Source organism: Trachurus japonicus, chromosome 10 (assembly GCF_045865225.1).
Source record: "Trachurus japonicus isolate A0001 chromosome 10, Traja_1.0".
NCBI lineage: Eukaryota > Metazoa > Chordata > Actinopteri > Carangiformes > Carangidae > Trachurus > Trachurus japonicus.
The window spans coordinates 14,445,767-14,465,165 of record NC_140916.1 but is presented as its reverse complement, the minus strand read 5'-3'; the positions used below and the strand labels follow the sequence as shown (position 1 = coordinate 14,465,165).

Below are 19,399 nucleotides of genomic sequence, written 5' to 3'. Positions count from 1 at the left end.
TACTTCACCCAAAATCAATAATTCACCAATCATCTACTCACCGTCATGCCAAGGAAGGGTTTGGAGAACTTTTGGAGTCATCAAAACTCTATGAAACACACACTATGAAACATCCAAATACCTCCATACTGCTCGTCTGTACTGACGCAAGTGTCCTGAAGCCGCCATATGAAAAAGTTGTTAGGAAAAAAATAATTTGATCTGTTTTTAGTCTTGTTGTTGTCGTAGTAGCTCCCAGCGGCTCTGTTGATGTTTGTGCACATGTGCGAGATTTGCTGCAAGATGTTCGTTTGTTGTTGTGGACCATTGGATGTATGATGTAAACAAGGAAGAACATCTCACAGAAAATCTCACGCAGCCACTCGGAGCTACTACTACAACAAGGATAAAAACAGATATCAAATTAATTTTTTCCTACAACTTTTTCATTTTGCGGCTTCAGGACACTTGGGTCAGTACAGACGAGCAGTATGGAGGTATTTGGATGTTTCATAGTGTGTGTTTTGGACGATTAAAAAGTGAACTCTATCCGGTGCCATTATATGAAAATCCGCCCCCCTGGAACTCCAAAAGTGTTTTGATGACTCCAAAAGTTCTCCAAACCCTTCCTTGGCATGACAGCGAGTAGAAAATTGGTGAATTATTGATTTTGGGTGAAGTATCCCTTTAAAGTGTCAATTTTATTGTAGATTGTACTTTTCATGGGTCCTAAGATATATATAAGAATAGGTTTGAAACTCTTAGTATGGTATGGTCTGTGTAGCATACTGTATATGCTCTCCCGTTTTACATGTTTCTCAAAAAACAAGCCGGTGAACCACTGAGTGTAGTGCACTTTAGTGGAATAACTTCTCCATGTTTCACTTACAGTGGTTTATATGGGCTCTTGTTTTAAATTAAAATGTACAGCATGGTTAGCTCTTGTAACCAAAGGGGTTGTAATCAATTATTATTGCAGTTGGTTCATTTAGTTCTTATTTGTTTTAATAATAAAATGTTGATTTCAATCAGATCAATGTGATTAGTTTGACTTCTCTCAGCTGCTGGTGGTTCGTGCTTCAGGACTGAGATAGTTCAGATGTGTTGTAACCACCATGGACAGACACTGATACATTTCTCCAGCACAACAGTGAATTATCAGCTGTAAAGTATAAAATCCACAAAAGGTGTAAAAGCATTTGTGAAGGTAGAAGCCCACTCTCTTCCAACATACGACCCAAGAAGCCTTAAGACATTTCCAGTGTGGAACAAGTTTAATTGTTTAACAGGAACAGCCGCTTTAAAAGACTGAAAAACAAACAGCTGAATGTTAAATATAATCTTTTAATGTACAACAAAGGACTTTCTTCTCATGGGAGTCTTCATATTCCTGGTCGTTAGTGGATGTTCTCAAGTCCCTGTTGTTGAGAAAAAAGAAGAGAGTATCAGGAGTACAGTCATATTACAACGGATGAGTTGTTTCAATATTATTTTATGTGCAAAGTTCACTGGGATGATCAGTTTACATGTTTAATTTAAAAAACAGACAATTTAAAAACTTTCACAATGGAAGAAAGTCCTAAATTCATTGAATTCATTCATTCACTTTTCTTCTGCTGTGTCAACCATTTAGGATTTACCCTCAACTTTCAGTGATCCAACTGGAAATGAGGCTATACAATTAATCACCTTACCTTCTTTCTTTTTTTTGACACTGGTGAAACATTAAATAGGCGACTTGAATATCTTGAATCTGTCATTACAGTAGGCAGGACAATATGTGTGAGGAATGGATCGTGAATGAAAGGGGAATGATTGAGAATATTTGCTTTGTAAAGTGGATTTATATGTGCGCCCCTAAATTTTCTGCTTGCACTCCTAAAATTTCAAGTTGGGGGCCACTGTGCTCCTCGTAAAATAAAATTAGTCTGGAGCCCTGGTGTCACTCCAATAAAGCTATGTAATATATTCATATTGCCTTTTCTAACTATACATAAATCAGTAGTCAGTAGGTGTCAGATGTGCTGAGTCTCGTAAGTGCTAGTGGATTGTCACATGCTGACACACCAACACATGTGCATTTGTTTGTGTATGTAAACATCTGTGCTGTGGTGGTTGGGTCAGTTTTGTTATTGGAGATAAAACACAACAACTCTCAAGAAGAGAAAAAAGGGCAGACGGTCACAAACAGAGCTGAACAGAGGTAGTGGATGTGCAAACCCACTATAAAAAAAACAACCCAGGGGAGTCTGTGGTGGAACAGCCTACCTCTGCATATTAGGACTGCACAAACACTCGAGCACTTTTAAGTCTCTATTAAAACTAATCTCTTTCCTTGGCATTTTAGTTAGGTTTTATATGTCTTCACTTTTGTTTTATTGTTTTATTGCATGTTTTACTGTACATTACCTGTATCCCATTTAGTTTTATTGTTACTAGTTTTGCTTGTGTGTCTTATATTGCACAGCACTTTGGACAGCTTGGGTTGTATTTTTAAATATGCTACATAACTAAATATGTATTGTATTGTACTGAATAGTGACAAAAGGCATCAATAATGGTGCAGCAGCCGTGGATGATGTGGACTCACCTTGGACTGGTGGTACTGTCCGTTTCCAGAGACGCGCTTGTCCCTCTCCATCAGGTACCAGTACCACGGGACGCGGGCCAGCCTCTTCTCCTGCAGGAAACATTTAATACTGTCTTTAATCAGAGCGGATTTAAAGGGCAGAAACAACAACAACACGGTCACCACCACCTCATCTCTCTGCTCACCTTTCCTCCGTTGGTGAACTTGTGTATCTGCGCGGTGGCGACGCCGGGGATGATCATGCACACCGTCATGATGGCGAAGCCGGGCAGGATCTCGTACCACATGTTGGACTGTTCAGCTGTCAGGGGACTGGGGGCGAAACTTTGTGGACCACCGAGTTGTCCCCGACACGACACGACCCTGTGATCTGTTTATTTTTTGCTAAGAAGCTAACAAAATGTCGCCGACCGACCGACCGCCCGGACGTCCTCTACCCGTGAAGAAGGAAACACTTCCTGTGTCGAGGGGTTTTCAAAATAAAAGTCGTCGAAACAATTTCCCTTTTCTTGCAATTCCGGTGTATTGTGTAGATTAAACAACACAAAGGTAACACAAATACAAAGTAGAACAGTAGGTCAATCGAGAACATGTAATAAAAGAACCTGAAAAATTAACATAAAAGTAGAAGAGCTCAAGTAACTAAATACATCATTCTTGTACATCAGAAATATCCACTGTACTCTCCACCACAAATGAAATAACCCACTAAAATAAATTAAACTTCTTATTTTGGAGATGTAATAGTTTCATAACACAAAGGTAACACAAATATAAAGTAGAATCGTAGGTCCAGGCAACAAAACAAGCAGAAGAAAATGAAAATAAATAGAGCTCAAGCAACGAACAAATAAGCCTACATCATTCACATCAGAATAATACTGGAAATGCACATAGTTACTCTCCAACTACATACACAGTACGAAATAACCCACCAAAATTAATTAAACTTCTTCTTATTTTGAAGATGAAATAGTTTCATAACACAAAGGTAACACAAATATATAGTAGAATAGTAGGTCCAGGCAACAAAACAAGCAGAAAAATAAATAGAGGAGCTCAAGTAGTAACCATACAGTCTATGGTAGTAACCACCTACACCATTCTTGTACATCAGAATAAAATGCACCAACATACAAACCTACAAAATAACCATGGATGTATGAAAATAACCCACTAAAATAAATTAAACTTCTTATTTTGAAGGGAAGTCGAATAAAAAGAAAATGTACTTCTTGTTTTCTTGAAAAATAAAATCATAAAAATCAATAAAGATGGAATATTGACAAATAATCTGTACATTTGATTACATTACATATTTTTTACAGTCTATGATTACATTACATATTTTTTACAGTCTATGATTACATTACATAGATGTAAAGCGACAGCGCCGCCGTCCGGTGGGAACAGGAACTGCGGAACAAACCGCCAGAGAGGAAGTTGGTCGGTTTGCTGCTAGCCCGGCGGCTAACTTGCTAAAAAAAAAAAAAGTAAACAAGTGTGTGGGGGGTGAGATGAAATTCGACAAAGAAGCTTTTCAGCCATGAAAGAAGACAAGGAAAACACTCGACCGAAGGAGAGGAAAGTGGAGATAAAGTGTGAAGATGGAGAAAGGACGGAGAAGTCCAAGGAAAAGAAAGAGACGATGACAAAGGTGAAACTTGCTGCTAGCTACGTTGTTAGCCTCGGTTAGCACAGACGCTGAGACACACACACACACCCGTCACTTACGGACACTAATTATAGTTTTAATGTCACAACAACGAGTTTCTCACCAGCTGCGTTTCTCACATCTGGAAAACAGAGACTTATTTTGTGAAGGATAAAGTCAGTTTACACCAATCTGTCCCCTAACTTTGAGTTAACAGTATCCAGTTGTTACCCCCCCCCCCTCTCTCTCTCTCTGGTTGTTTTCATGAAAAACTGTGGAAATAATTAACTTTCTTCATTATTTCGCTGCTCCGATTTATGTTGAATTAAAATAACTAATATATTGTATCCTTCGCCCCTTATCTGGTACTGTTAGGTGTTGTTTTTGCTTTTGTTTTGTTTTCCTTCATGAATCCCCTTAATATTTTTGCACTTTATACTGCACTTTAATTTTCACCTGCATTATTGTTATCCTCATTGAGAGTTTGTATTTTTCAATTGCTCAATTAAAACAGAAGGAATTCCCGCACACTGTTAACTTGCATATGGTTTTTAATCCTAGACAAAGCAACGTTTCAGTCAATACGACCTTCTTGTTGTTCAGTACGAAAAAAAAACCTTAAATGGTAAACACACAAACAAAAGCAACCAATTAGAAACAAGGTGATTAATCACTGTGTGATTACAGTAGGTGATAAAGGTGAGTATAACCTTAAAAAGTCACCATAAACAGAAAGTTGTCAATTTCACAATCATCTCCACAAAAACGTCACTAAAAATGAAACAAAACATGAAAAAAAGGGACTTGAGTAAACACTGAGGGTTCACTGTGTATCAGGTTATTTAAGCTACACAGGTAGATGTAGCAGAAGTTGCTCGATTAAAAATAAAAAATGAACAATTGTGTTTAACGTTTTAACAGATCGTGATCAGGCGCTTACCACCGAGTCTGACCAAAGAGGAGCTGGAGGAGCAGCTGCAGCCGCTCCCAGAGCTGGACTACCTGGAGTTTTTCTCCAACGACACCAGGTGAGTTTCTCCAAAGAGGGTTTATCAATTAAAACATAATTGATCAACGCTTCGGATAATCGTTAATGATGACATGGTCTTTCTGTCCTTTCAGCCTTTACCCACATCTCTTTGCGAGGGCTTACATCAACTTCAAAAATCAAGATGATATAGTCCTCTTCAGAGATCGCTTTGATGGATATGTTTTCATCGACAACAGAGGTAGGTAGAGTGTGAATCAGTGTTTAAATAAATAACATAGAAACACAACATAGATTAGGATTTTATCAGTAACACACTGAGGTTCAAAGCTTGTCCACTTATTGTTTGTCTGCAACAGGACAGGAGTATCCTGCCATTGTTGAGTTTGCTCCCTTTCAAAAGACTGCCAAGAAAAGAAGCAAGAAAAAGGATGCCAAATGTGGAACGATTGCTGAAGGTAACAGATCTAAAAGAAATTTGCATGTTTTGCTGTATAAAGAAATGAGATTCAATTTGTACATATTTACTGAGATAACCACAAGTATTTATTGACTATGCACTTCATTTTTATGGTTAGATTTGTCAGTCAAATGAAAAGAAGTTACAAAAAAGCTTTTTTATCTTCTACCTGTGCCTGATGTAAATTTCTTTCAGATCCTGACTACAAGAAGTTCCTTGAATATTATAATGGAGATGAAGAAAAGTTTACATCAACACCTGAGACCCTGTTGGAAGAGATTGAGGCAAAATCAAAGGAACTTGGAGGTATGCTGACACTACAGTTTCCTATATTACAAGCTGTGATGCCAGAGAGGTCAGTGCATATATGTGAAAAATATACACATAACTTAAACCTACTTTGTCTCTTCCTTCAAGGTAAAAAGACAACTCCTCTGCTGGACTTCCTGAAGAACAAACAGGTAAATGTGAACAGCACCGTGTTGTATCATGTATCTGTTGCTGTGTTTAATTGTACGATGTAGGGTAGACTGACTCATGTTCGGTTTCACTGCCCTTCAGAGAATCAGAGAGGAAAAGAAAGAGGAGAGAAGGAGGAGGGAGCTTGAACGCAAGCGTCTGCGGGATGAGGAGCGTCGCAAATGGAGGGAGGAGGAGAGAAGAAAACGCAAGGAGGCGGAAAAGATGAAGAGAATGGAGAAACCCCAGGACAAAGACAAGGACCAAGTTAAAGAAGAACCAAAAATTAAGGTGTGTGAGTGTCCTGCGGTGGAGTGAAGCACTTTAAAACAATTTCCAATATCTCAGCATTTGTTTTAGTTTTTTTTATCTGTGTTGAACTGTGCAGCTCCTGAAGAAGCCAGACAGAGGTGACGATGCTGATTCTGAGAAACCAAAGGAAAAGACCAAGAAGCCAGAGAAGCCAAGTAAAGAGGACAGATCCATGGGGAGTGCCGATCACAAGAAGCGTCACAACATTGAAAATAAAGAGGATCGGGGAAGGAAGTTAGTTGCTTCAGTCCTTTTTATTTATTTATTTTCACATATCACATTGTTCACTTAGAACAAAATATAGAAACAGGATTTGTGTTTTACACACAGAGGGGACGATGACGGACGGAAGGAGTTCAGGGACCGTGATGCAGATCGAGAGCGCGACCGAGACCGGGACAAAGAGCGGCGGCAGAAAGAGAAGGAGCGCATGAGGCGTCAGGACGAGGAGCGGCGGAGACGGAGGGAGCATCACGACGGAGAGAACTCGTCCAGGAAGCGCGACGATGAGGTGAAAAAAGAGAAAGAGCGCAACTTCGAGAAGAAAAGGGGAGAAAACGCTGGAGATTCAATTCACTCTGAGAGGCCGGAGAAGATCACCAAAGACAACAAGAAGGACGAGGCCAGCAGCAAAAGAGAGCGGCTGCGAAATAAGGTGACGAGGCTAATCTTTAGAGTTGTCAAGTGGTTTCTTTGATTTTTATTTTATTTATTTATTTATTTTACAATTTCAATAACACTTAAGATTAGGGAACACATTTTCACCATTGACTAGGTGCTTATTAATATGCATATAAGTAGCTTACTAGCTCCTTATTAGTAATTATTAAGCACGTATTAACACCTTATTCTACATAGCCTTATTCTACCTCTAATACACCATGAATTAAGATTTTTCCTGATATTAACTCCTAATTATAGCTTATTCATTGTAAATTAATGCATTGTTCTTTCTAAATAATGATGTGAATAACCAGTGGGTTATTGGGGCCTTTGTACAGGGGCAGTAGCACGAGAACGGTAATTCTTCCTTTATCACTCTGAATTAGTATAGCATTAATGCATTAATTTACAATGAATAAGCGATAATTAGGAGTTAATATCAGGAAAAATCTTAATTCATGGTGTAATAGAGGTAGAATAAGGCTATGTAGAATACCGGTAAGGTGTTAAAGGTGTACAGAAAAGAAAATTGAATTTAAGCCCACTCTGGGTCATAAAATTAGTGTAATAACTCATCTATCAGACGATGTAGGCCAAACTTTGTGCAAAATTCTATTTTTGAGTAAATCCAGGATGAAAGTGTGTATTTTTTTTTCCACATTGGATAATGCAGGCGCACGGATTATACGTCAGCCTGCACACGATTCACCAGCCACTGATATTGGATCCGTAATCCGTCATTCAAACGTCTGAGACACACACACGGAGCTTAGGCTCGCCCCAAGCTTTGAATATCCCGCCCGCTCGATAACGACCAATCAAATTAGTTTTCCTTACTCGTGTTGCAGCTCGTGACAACTCGGCGCGACAAACAGGACAAACGGCCATTTCTGTACACCTTTAAAACGTGCTTAATAATTACTAATAAGGAGCTAGTAAGCTACTTATATGCATATTAATAAGCACCTAGTTAATGGTGAATATGTGTTCCCTAATCTAAAGTGTTACCACAATTTCTAACTGTGGCGTTTGTGTGTGAATCAGGATCGACCTGCTATTCAGCTGTACCAGCCGGGGGCCAGGAGCCGCAATCGACCTACAGGAGGAGGAGGAGGAGGAGGAGGAGGAGGAGGAGGAGGAGGAGGAGAATCCAACTCCGCCGACAGGAAGCCGGATCCTGAGACCAAGAAAGTGGCCAACAAGGGAGACGACTGAGCAGATTTCCACTTGAGGCATTTTCAGTTTGATGAGGAGAGGGCAGACAGGCCTGTGAGGCTCCGAGCAGCGATGTGGTGCCTCAGGGGGCGACCTGCACTGCAGATGAAGCAGGGCTACATCTGGCTCTCCCAGTCTCAGAGGCGGAGGTGTGGTGATGGAGCCTCTTTAGTGCCTGAATGTGACCCCTCTTTTTGTTTAATTCGCTAGGAAAGGTAACAGTAACCTTTGGGAGGAGCTTGGCTGTAGGGCACTTTAGGTGAAGCCAAAGCTTTTCCTGGACCACATGAACTCAAAGTGACCTTATTTTCAGTATTGTTTTCTCTGGAAAAAATAGTTCACACTGCAATCGTCAGCTTTTTTCCTTGTTCATCCAAATCCAAATCACAGTCTGGCGCTATGAAATAATCACTCCACATGTTAATTTTGCCAAGCTCATCGATATTGTTTCCACGCTGTCTTCAGAGAGATTTCTGTTGTAGCATTGCCATTTTCAGTGTAAAGTGCACACATAAGACATTTCATCTTACTCTGCCTGAGGAGCTGCTGGATAATTCAAATGTATGTGCAGAGCTGTTATTAAAACGCTCCGGGGTCTGTAACTTTAGAGTAGCCTCATAGGAACAGTAAATACCTAAGTTCATACAGCGACAAAGGAGAAATAGCCATTTCTGTCTAGACTGCCGTTTGACAGGCATGCCTGCATGAACACTTCAGAGTGATCAACCTGTGGCCTTCCCCCCTTTTCTAATCTGAAACATTCATCTGTGATGCACTAAACTGAACATATCAGCATGAAAACATATCACAGCTGGTGATGCTAACATACTGGAAATAAAAAAGGTCTTTGCTAAAGCTCATGTGTCTTTTTGTCTCTTTGGAGTGGACTTAGTTGAGGTGAGTTGTTATTTGATAATGATGTGGTAGTCCATTGTTTGTCTCGTATAGTATGGGGAGGCCTGATGAACTGCTGAAACTAGACTTCAGTAATCAGTCCAAGAAATGATCTATTTATTTATATTCCAACCAGGGAACATACATTGACATAAAGCATTACACACCCAACATAAAACATTTACATTGCTGGTAAAATAGCAAAATTTGACAATGATTTATTAATAATCCTAATACTAAAATGATGTAAAATAAATTAATAAAATAAAAATCATCAATCATGCCACTTTTTACAAACATATTCTACTAAATGGCAGCTATTTTTCCCCTTTAGTTACTGATTGCATTACAGATAAAGACTTTACAAACAAAACATGACTTTAAAAGATATTGTTGTTGTTTCTTTTACTTCATGAATTCATTGATTGATTGATTTTTGTCTAGATATTTTTTTGGTAATTGACACACCGACCTGCAGTTAATGGTGATAACTGATATTGCCGACTAAATTAATCAATTGAGTAATTCAAAAAATAATGTGTTGAATAAAAATATAAAGAATAAAGAATGACCATACAATTATTTCTGCTTCAGTGAATGGCTTTATTCTTCTTCCACCACCAGTTCAGTTTCTCCACCGCCACCACGTGGACACAGCCGGTGACGCCTTGGCGCAGTGTGATGAACCTTTTTATTTTTTTAAATTTTTTAAAATTTTATTTCAAGTATCAACAAATTACAAACATTTAAGGCACATTTGTGACACAGAAATTGAAAATGTTGAATCAGCTAGCAAGCCAATGGAAAGAAAAAGAAAGGAGAACAACAACGTGAGTGTCTCATTCAAGAAGGGTAAACAAATCCAGTAAAGAAAAGAGTCTCTGGGTATTTTTGTTTGTCATGTAGGCTAGTATAAGGACTTTTTGCATATTTTGAGTTCATTCTTCCATCCGTTTATGTGGGGCTTCACCTTGAGGTATTTGCATCTGTGAATGAAATGTTTTCCAAGCGTGATCAAGTTGTTCACTAAGAAGTCTAAGTTGTTGTTTTTTTCCTTTAGTTGCACTCCAGTGGTTCGATGGATAAATATAATTTAGTTAGTATTTTAAATGTGTGCAGTGCATGCATGGATGTATTCATGTATTATATTATCGGTGCAGTGTGATGAACAACTAAACCCCCTCCAGCAGGTGTCGCTGTCCGCAGACGTCACAGCTCGTTCGCTCGGCGCTGATTGGATAAAAGCGGCCGCGTCACTTCCTTCTCTCTCTTCGACCACTGCCGTAGTGGGGAAAGGACTGTGGACAAAATGGTAAATACGAAATCTTTAAACATCGGCATCATCAGCCCCATTAAACCCGCACCGATGCCTGAAGTGTCGAATAAACACCTCAGTGGTGCCGTATAAATGTAAATGTTGCGGCTGAAATTATGTTTATACGCGTTTTAAAGCGGCACGTCGATGCTAGCTGTTAGCTTCTGTGCCGTGCCGCGCATGTTGGGTCCAGTTTCACTCCGTAAATGTCGTAAATATATACATTTGAAAGGCTTAGAGACGTGGCTTTTGTCCTTAAAAGTTGTTATTGTGTAGACTTGGTCTTAACGGAGCTCTTTGTTGTTCACAGTCGTCCCACAAGACTTTCAGGATCAAGCGCTTCCTCGCTAAGAAGCAGAAACAGAACAGGCCGATTCCTCAGTGGATCAGGATGAAAACTGGCAACAAGATCAGGTGAGTGTACCGTGTGTGTACTATGTGTGTGTTCTATGTGTGTGTTATGTGCTTTGCAACATATGAATTAAAGGTGCTGTGCATGTAAAGCAGCATTGTCACTGAGGCAGTATATGAAGGGTCTACCCAGACTGTTGAGAGCTTAGCTTCCTGCTACCCAGCATGGGTACATGACTGCATCATTAAAGTAAGTGATAACATGCCGTTTTATAACTGTATAAACGCACAAAACTCTAGAGAGATGGTGAATTGTGCTGGAAAACGCCACTTAATAACTCAATTTTACTTAATTTATTCACAACACCTGTTGAAAACACTGCAAACTATCTGCAGAGGCTGGAAAGCCTGTTGAAGATGTGGTGTGTTTTCAGCATTGTGGTCATTTTGGAGGTGGTGTTATTCAGTAGTTGCATAATCTAAAATGTTTATCTTGGTGAAGATGTACACTTAAACCATCATGGTTGAATTTATTGCACAGCTGTTGCATTAGACTGCAGTAGTTCAGCTTTATAGATGCTCTGCTATATTTATTTGCAGTTCATGCTCACTGTCATAAATTCAACAGTTAAACTAAAGATGTAGGGGATGTGGAGGTTAAATGTTCAACCTGAGAGCTTGGGTGCCTCTCGTAATGGTTTTAAAAGTTGCACTTGGACAGTGCACAGCATGCATACATTATCATTAAGTGCAAAGAAGTATTACTTTGTGACTAATGCAGGAAGTTTCATGTCAGGTAAAGCAGGTCTGCAATTGCAGCACTTTGTTCCAGTAGAGTGCTGTCATTAATCCTGCTGAGAGCAGCTTTCTGCTGCGGAGCTCTCACTCCTCATCGCCCTGTAGGTGATGAGGCGGCTCTGTGGCTGAACATTTTATTTGCTCAAACAGTGAGTCAGTCTACCCAGTAAATTGTTACCCTGAAGGATTTTCCCTGGTGTTGCTTGTGTCTGTAATTTACTGTGGTCAGGAACTTGAACCATAATTGTTGCAATGATTTCCTGACGGTGGACAGTTGGTTTAATTTTTTCTTCCAAATGTATCTACAAGTAGATTTTTAAGCAGAATCAACAGCCATCTTTAACACTTAACTACACAGCACGATGTGGTCAGTTTTATGGCCGCCTGAAACTAGAGCAGCATCAACAGAATTTGCATAGTTTTAACTGAACCTGGCCTTAGTTTGACTATGTTTGTGTGTCTGAATATGTCTGGTTGTTTTGCACTATAGTCTTCACAGTTTGAGGTTATAGATTGAGGTATTTCCTCAAGGAACCCTTTTTAAAAGGATCAGTCTCCAGTTTATTATTTACCCCCAACTAAAGCTGAATGGCTACAATAGTCACACCAACAGACTTGTAAGGTGATGGTATAAGGTATAAGATTTGAAGTTTACTTCATCATCTTTTACAGTTAAAGTCCTGCAGCTGTTTTTAGTCATGTCAAATGTTATGATCCCTCTTCACTTATCACCCTCTCAGGTCAGATGTTTGTATGTAGCAGCCACTGTCAGAATAAATTGATCCCTCCTTTGTTGGAAGACAAATGTTTAAGTTTCTCGACATAATTTTGTGAAAATGTAATTGCATTTGTCGTTTGTTGGTGGACACAACAAATCAAACGTGGGGTAAATGAATAACTGAAATGAGAAAACTTACCTGCATATCTATCTATAACGAAATGGGTAGCAGATTTTTATAACTGGGAAAGAGTTGGTCATCTTTTGTGTTTTTTGTTTTCTTGAAAATCTAAATGTTCCTTTCTTCTTGTCTCATATCAGGTACAACTCCAAGAGAAGACACTGGAGGAGGACCAAGCTTGGCCTGTAAACATGAGGATCCCAGGATCCCAGTGTCCCTCCATCCCAACATCTGCCAGGACCTCCAGCTGCAGGGCCCGACCGCACGGAGGGAGCCATGTTATCTCGTCATGTTTGATAATAAAAGATCTGTGATCAACATTGAAATTCTGGTTTCTGGTGTTTTTCCCACACACAGTGAAGCTGAACTGTCTAGTTACAAGATTGTTTTTTTTTTCTCTTTTTAAATCAAAACCAAACATCACGTGGGTGGATCTAATGTTGACACAGCTTTGCAGAAAACACTGCTGGTCAAAAATCCTACTGTAGTAGCAAGACAAACTATCATGTGTTTACTTTGCTGAAAGTGCTTGAACTTGAGAAAACTTGACAACATCAGCACTTACTAATATTAGAGCTGTTGACAGAACTGGAGCAGCTGCACAAAAAGAAATACAGATTTTCTTTATTAAACAGCTGTGATTTGAAAATACAAAATGACACTTTCTTATAGTTATAACATGATTGTTTTAGGACTCTTTGGAAAGCAGCATCTTCCTGGAGAAGTTGTGCAGTGATTCCCAAATAGTAGCCTGTTTTCCAAGGCGCAGCTTTGTCTCCCTTGTGGTAGGTCATGGCTTCACTGGACACATCCATTTTCCCTTCTTGCATTTTAGAAGTGGGAGTATCAAGTGTTAGACAATTACAATCAGACATGTATCCCTCATTCTCCATCTTATCAAGTTTTGTTACAGTGAATACACATAAAAATGCTATGAGAATCTTAGTCTGGTAGTTTTCCACAATCAAAACTTGACAGAAGTAAGTATCTACAGTAGTGACCCAGGGTGGCGGTCAGAGGAATGGGGAGTTAAATGTCACTTAATGCACATTATTGGATGGAGTTATAAATATTTGTTCCTAAGAAATGAGGGCAGCAGCCTTTTAAAGGAGCCCAACCTCCAGCTGGAGCTCCGGTCAAAGGAGTTCAGTGCCTCCGCCTGTCCGGCATCGACCTCATCACACACGGCCAAGTTGTTTACACCGGAGCCGCTGCTGCTGCTGTTGACGCTGTTACTGTTGTTGTTGATGTTTCTGGTTACAAGTGGCGCGGCTGCACACCGTGACCGTGACCCGCCGGCGGCGCTGTGCTCGTCGTCCCACGTCCCCAGCAGCTCCTTCATCTCGGGCGGCGCGTCTGCCCGCAGGTACTGCCAGGCTCTCCTCCCGCCGTAGTCCATGGCGTCGACGTCGGCGCCGAAAGCCCCGACCAGCAGCTTGATGATCATGTACCGTCCGTGCATGCTGGCGACGTGCAGCGGGGTCAGGCCGCCGCTGCCCCGCAGGTTCACGTTGACGGGGATCCCCGCGCCCTCAGAGTGGCGCAGCAGCCTGAGCAGGGTCTCGTCCGCCCCCCTCTTGGCCAGCCAGTGCAGCACCGAGTAGCCGCTGACGAAGTCCTTCCTGGTCAGCAGATGCGGGTCCGCGGAGATGAAGTCCAGGATGGTCTCGTAGCTCCCCTCCACGGAGGACAGCATCCACGCGTGCTCCATGGGACTGAGAGCCCAGCCTGCGTCCTGCGGCTCCGAGGAGGACTCGCTGTGGGTCTGCGAGGAGGACAGGACGCTGCTGAAGCCGCTGTGTGACGCGTTGCTCAAAAGCAGCTCCTTCAGGTATTTTTTACGCATAGCAGGAGTGAGCGTCTCCCTCGCCACCGGTCCTCCTCCGTCCGTGACCTCCTGCTGCCTCTGCAGCCTCGACCTACGCTGGAAGGCGCTGGGCATGATGACCTGCATCATGCCATATCTGGACAGTCGCTCCACAACGGAGCGCTGTGTGTCTGTCCCGCTGCTGCTGTGGGCGACGGCATCGCTGACAGCTGGTTCAGATCCAGTTGAGTCACGTCCAGCAGCATCATCCGATCTGCATTCATACATGCTGCTGAGCTCTGTGTGTGTGTGTGTGTGTGTGTGCGTGCAGAGCCACTTCCTTTTATTTGGACAACACCCCGAAGATATCAGTGTCACATTATAGACTGGGAACAGTTTCCCATCCACTCCTCTGGACTCTCTGCCTGCACCGGGGGGACATTAAGTTTATTTTAACACATGTACACAACACCTGAAACATTGCATTAATGCATAAACGCGCTAGTTTAAAAACAGTCTGAAGCACAGTCACTGCTAGTTCCTCATTTTTCTAAACGGCTTTAAGTAAACATTCAGTTTCCTTAAACCCACATTTCAAATGTTGACCAGATTTGATCCAGCCAGTCACCTGCTTCAGACTGCTGTCAGTCCATTGTTCACTCACCTGTTCTGTGTCCACGGCGCATACCATACCGACTCGACCAGAAGTGAGCGCACACACTGATACTACTCCATTTGAGTCAGCCAGTCAGCGTTTCAGCCCCGTCGACATTATGAGCAGCCTGATAAAAGCTAATAGTTATTTTAAGAAATTATCCAGAAATAGTGAGACAAAGTCAAGACGTGTCTCTTCTTCCTTTCATAAGAGGAACGAGACAAAGTTCATTCTAATCTCAGGCAAAACCAGTGACGAGATTCCCTCACATGTGACCACTGATGGACTAAAAAAAAAAAAAAAAGCAGGAAGTAATGCACTGGATATTTCGTTGCTACTTTTACAGCTTGTTATATAAACAGACTGGATCAATGCAAATAAAAAGCAGACAGTTGGAACAGATAAAACGGCTTTATTTCAGAGCATAAAATGTAGTATTACAACAAATAAACAAACATGCATTAATAATCAGCAACAGGAGGAAGTTCAAGAGTCAGTTCGTCAAGTGTTTGAAGAAAGGCGTCCAGCTCCGAGCAATAATCTAGAAAAGAGACAAAGTTAATGATACAGTAAGTTAATGATAATTGTAGTTAATGATAGTTGTAGTTTCCAACCTGTGCCCCATATTTAAACCACTGTAGTCACACCTGGCAGACAGTAGTCACATACTATACAGCGCTGCTAAGTGTTTTGTCTCAGTCAATTTGACCTTCATTCGTTATCTGGATAGCAGTTAAATACACACAAAAAAGCCAAGTCCTAAGAATGCATTTAAAAACATTTAAGCAACACTATTCAGCTCCTTTGTACCATCTGTAATCTCAAAGTAGAGGGGAGAAAAAAATAAAAAATAAAAGACTGAACATAATTTTAAAAAATAAAAACACAACATTAACTTGATACCTGAACGTTTTGGCATCTTTACTGGTGACAGATCTGGGAGTGGATCAAACTTTTCCTGGTTATCCTCGTACAGATGTGGAGCTTGTGTGTAGCAGCCCAGTCCAGGTAGAACAAAGGTACCGACATGAACCATATCTTCAGGGATGCTGTACTTCTGAAACTCTGCAAACGTTTTGAGGGGAGGCAAGCTTTAAAATACCAGTCAAAACAGAGGAAAAATACTCAAGAGTGAGACTTAGACATGTCATCATGCTGTATTTTACATGCTCATGTTCTCTAGTGCAGCCAACACAGATAGCATCAATGTGCCAAATTAATCCTGAGGAAGAAAAAAAAATGAATGGACTCAAAACAAAGTCAGTGTGACTCTGCAGTGAGATTGACCCAGGCAGCGTTTTCATCTAATGCTCATTTCATGCCTTAAATGTAATTATACCATGAAACAGCCAACTGCACCAATATAAACTATGCTTTAAAACTGCATTATAGTAAAATACGATGAATGTTTGGCAGCATTAACAAGTAAAACTGTGAAACTGTTCCTGAAGGCGATGGTTACCTAGTGGATCATAAGGAATGAACTTCTCCATTTCTGGATATTCCTCCACTTCCATTAGAGGCGCAGGTGTGACTTGAGGTTCCTGAGGAACAAAACATTTGCTATAGTGTACAGCCTGACATCGGTTTCAGATTAAATAAGCTGACATATTATGGTCTGTTCTAACCTGTGACTTTAGGAGTTTCTTCTCCTGCGTGTTGACAACAGGGGTTAGACCTTTTTTGTTGACGGTACCAAAAGCTTTACGACCAGATGGCTGAGGAGTCCTGATGTTTTTGGCAATTGCTGGAGATTTCAGGAGTCTCTCTAGTGGGAAGAGAACATGACAGAGTTTTTAGTTAAATGTGAACATTTAACACAAAATGAAGGAGGGGAAAAAAAACACCACTAACAGACAGCTTTTCATACCTGGAGCAGACTTAAGTCGATGGCGCATCTCCAGTGGAGGTGCATGGAGGCGTGCATTTTCCTGCTCTGCAAATATTATGTCAGCCATTGTATCTAAGAAGACAAGTTGACATTAGCTACTGTGACTCAACGTCAAAATCCTTTACCTTTAATGAGTAGCAGACATTTTAATTTGTGTCAGGAAAAGTTTAAAAGATATAATGTCTGCATTCAACTTAGATTTGTCAGCCGTAGGGACCTGATATTGTCTTTGAAGGCTGATGGGAAATCAATGGGCATTCTGCGTTTGACATTTTATAGAAAATGACATTACTCAGTATAAATGAATGCTTAAAATAATTCCCAGTTGCAGGTCTAACAGGCATGAAAAAGAAAAACAGCAAATCGTTAAATAATGACACTTGAACCAGCAAATGATTTAAGTTTTTGCACGAAAGAATAAAATCGACCCTTGATATGTAATTGACTACATTGCAGCATGAAAAGTCATCACATCCCAAAAACAAAAATATAAACATCTGAATTAATGTTGACTGTTTTTCCTGCAAAGGTATATAGTTGTGCTGGTCATGCGAGATAAAAAACCAAGGTGACAGTGGCCCTCATTTATCAAGCATGCCTAACAAAATCACCAAACTACCACCATATTAATGTACAGATCATTTGTGATGCAGGCCAGAATTTGCACCAGATCCTACCAGGCATGATAAATGAGGTCCAGTGTGATATTAGGTCCAAGTGTTAATAGCCACTATGGCTGATGGCCAGCCTGTGTTTACTCAGCATCACACACACCCCGTCACCATAGTAACGGTAAAGAGCAGCTGATGCTAAATGGCCAATCTGGCAGCGTTACAGCACTTAATAGTTGTAGCTGGCTAACATTAGCACTTATCTTGTAAACTAATCAGAGTCAAACTAGTTGTTGCTTCATTGTCTTTTTTTTTTAATCCGTGTTTTCATTTACCCTCACTCTGCTGTCTTGCGTTTACAACAGTCTTTGTTTTGACATTGCAGGGGCTAAGGAGGAGGCGTAATGCAAGGTAAGTTAACGCTTGCAGCTAGCCACCACCACCTTTAAGTTACTGCAGACAGTTGGAGACAAGTTTAGTTAGTTTAAAAACAAACAAACGTCACACGTCTGTTAACGGCTGCAATTTAAAACGTATCGTGAATACTTTTTAGACTTTATGCCCACCGTCACCGTCTGGTGGGCAACTCGGCATAAAGTCAGATCAAGTCAAATCATCCAACCCTTGGTGAACTGATAAAGTCCAACATCAGACGAGAAGACGCTGAAGTAATGTCGGGTATTCGCCGGTTAATAAAACTGACTCGTATGATGTAAAAGCGCTGAGAAATACAAGAGTAGCTCCGAGACACTGTTGTTAGCTTAACCTTACCTCCGTTAAAAGTCGCCGGTTGCCTCTTGGTAAAAATCAAGAGCTGTTTTCAAATGAAACGACTGCAGCCGCCGCGGTTCCTTTTTAAATTCGCTGCCATCGTCCTATTGGTCGCTGTAACCCGGTGGGCGTGTCCTAAACAATAGCCCTATTATTGCTATTTTACAGCAAAAATACACAATAATATATTAATATCTGATAGTTTATACTAAATGTAGATTGTAAAAATTAAAAAATATATATTTAAATATATTCACCACAGTTTCTTGACCCATAAAGACCTTTCTACTACATGAAAAAACAACTTTATTGACAACACAAACACTGGTTTAGTGCATGAGCAGAAAAATACATGGCATGGAGATGACTTGTTGACTCCACAATTCCCACCTCTGATTTTGGTTGAATTATAGTAATAGTAGTAATTAGTATAGTTAGGAAACCTGAAATCAGAGGTAAGTTCAATGTAAATTCTTCAGCTCTTCAGCTCATTTTCACACATAGTATGCATGGCAGGTTATGTAGAGAAACAAATGCTGCACTGAACATAGTGCAACATGTAACAGACATTAAGGATGAGTGCAAAACAAATAACTTTACAATTACCACAGCACAGATTAGCAGCAACAACCTGACTCATGAGAAAAATGTTTTTAAAAAGGGTGCAACGAGATAATTGTAAACCCTTACTGTGAATGGTGAGTGGTTTCTGCCTACATACAGTGCAGTGGATTGTAATACACAGAGGGCTGAAATAAGATATTACTATGCATGTAGTGGATGCCGGCCTGTGGTATTGCCCATGGGGAGGATTGAGTTGGTCTGGGTGCTTTTACAGTTCATAGCAGGGGGGGTTGTGGGTGACCGTGGGTGTTGGCCTGGATGTAAAAGCAGGTTGATGCTCTGGTACCTCCTGCTGGGAGTTGCTTGTAGATCTCTTTTGATTATTTAACTGGGGTTTTACAATTACATAGCCTATCAGTTTGTTTACTATCAGTACAGTGACTGTAATCATCATTCTCACAGCTGACTGTTAATATAGATGTCTTTGCTTTGTTTTGTTTAATATTACATACAATGATACACA

At 40.6% G+C, this 19,399-nt stretch overlaps 5 protein-coding genes and 1 non-coding gene across 6 annotated transcripts; 3 read left to right on the top strand and 3 right to left on the bottom strand.

The window, feature by feature from the left end:
* Nucleotides 1-1,303: 1,303 nt before the first annotated feature.
* Nucleotides 1,304-3,025, bottom strand: ndufa1 (NADH:ubiquinone oxidoreductase subunit A1). The gene is made up of 3 exons (XM_085788707.1): nucleotides 2,755-3,025; nucleotides 2,570-2,659; nucleotides 1,304-1,397 (listed from the first exon to the last, which is right to left on the bottom strand). Exons 1-3 carry the CDS (start codon nucleotides 2,854-2,856, stop codon nucleotides 1,377-1,379), a joined length of 213 nt encoding a protein of 70 aa, XP_085644833.1. The 5' UTR covers nucleotides 2,857-3,025; the 3' UTR covers nucleotides 1,304-1,376.
* A 949-nt stretch (nucleotides 3,026-3,974) lies between these two features.
* upf3b (UPF3B regulator of nonsense mediated mRNA decay) lies at nucleotides 3,975-9,175 on the top strand. Its single transcript, XM_085789365.1, has 10 exons — nucleotides 3,975-4,226; nucleotides 5,145-5,251; nucleotides 5,346-5,452; nucleotides 5,571-5,669; nucleotides 5,867-5,977; nucleotides 6,089-6,132; nucleotides 6,233-6,421; nucleotides 6,519-6,676; nucleotides 6,773-7,097; nucleotides 8,150-9,175. Exons 1-10 carry the CDS (start codon nucleotides 4,116-4,118, stop codon nucleotides 8,318-8,320), a joined length of 1,422 nt encoding a protein of 473 aa, XP_085645491.1. The 5' UTR covers nucleotides 3,975-4,115; the 3' UTR covers nucleotides 8,321-9,175.
* Nucleotides 9,176-10,481: 1,306 nt separating this feature from the next.
* On the top strand, nucleotides 10,482-12,903 carry rpl39 (ribosomal protein L39). Its single transcript, XM_085789363.1, has 3 exons — nucleotides 10,482-10,526; nucleotides 10,840-10,943; nucleotides 12,718-12,903. Exons 1-3 carry the CDS (start codon nucleotides 10,524-10,526, stop codon nucleotides 12,764-12,766), a joined length of 156 nt encoding a protein of 51 aa, XP_085645489.1. The 5' UTR covers nucleotides 10,482-10,523; the 3' UTR covers nucleotides 12,767-12,903.
* Nucleotides 11,679-11,813, top strand: LOC146979526 (small nucleolar RNA SNORA69). The gene has a single exon (XR_015036934.1). It is a non-coding gene; the product is annotated as a small nucleolar RNA SNORA69 (small nucleolar RNA).
* A 281-nt stretch (nucleotides 12,904-13,184) lies between the features above and the next one.
* Nucleotides 13,185-15,338, bottom strand: sowahd (sosondowah ankyrin repeat domain family d). The gene is made up of 2 exons (XM_085789361.1): nucleotides 15,049-15,338; nucleotides 13,185-14,809 (listed from the first exon to the last, which is right to left on the bottom strand). The coding sequence occupies exons 1-2, from the start codon at nucleotides 15,068-15,070 to the stop codon at nucleotides 13,641-13,643; spliced, it is 1,191 nt and encodes a 396-aa protein (XP_085645487.1). The 5' UTR covers nucleotides 15,071-15,338; the 3' UTR covers nucleotides 13,185-13,640.
* A 97-nt stretch (nucleotides 15,339-15,435) lies between these two features.
* pttg1 (PTTG1 regulator of sister chromatid separation, securin) lies at nucleotides 15,436-18,425 on the bottom strand. Its single transcript, XM_085789362.1, has 6 exons — nucleotides 18,313-18,425; nucleotides 16,910-17,002; nucleotides 16,668-16,807; nucleotides 16,502-16,583; nucleotides 15,943-16,104; nucleotides 15,436-15,580 (listed from the first exon to the last, which is right to left on the bottom strand). Exons 2-6 carry the CDS (start codon nucleotides 16,995-16,997, stop codon nucleotides 15,501-15,503), a joined length of 552 nt encoding a protein of 183 aa, XP_085645488.1. The 5' UTR covers nucleotides 16,998-17,002; nucleotides 18,313-18,425; the 3' UTR covers nucleotides 15,436-15,500.
* Nucleotides 18,426-19,399: the final 974 nt, after the last annotated feature.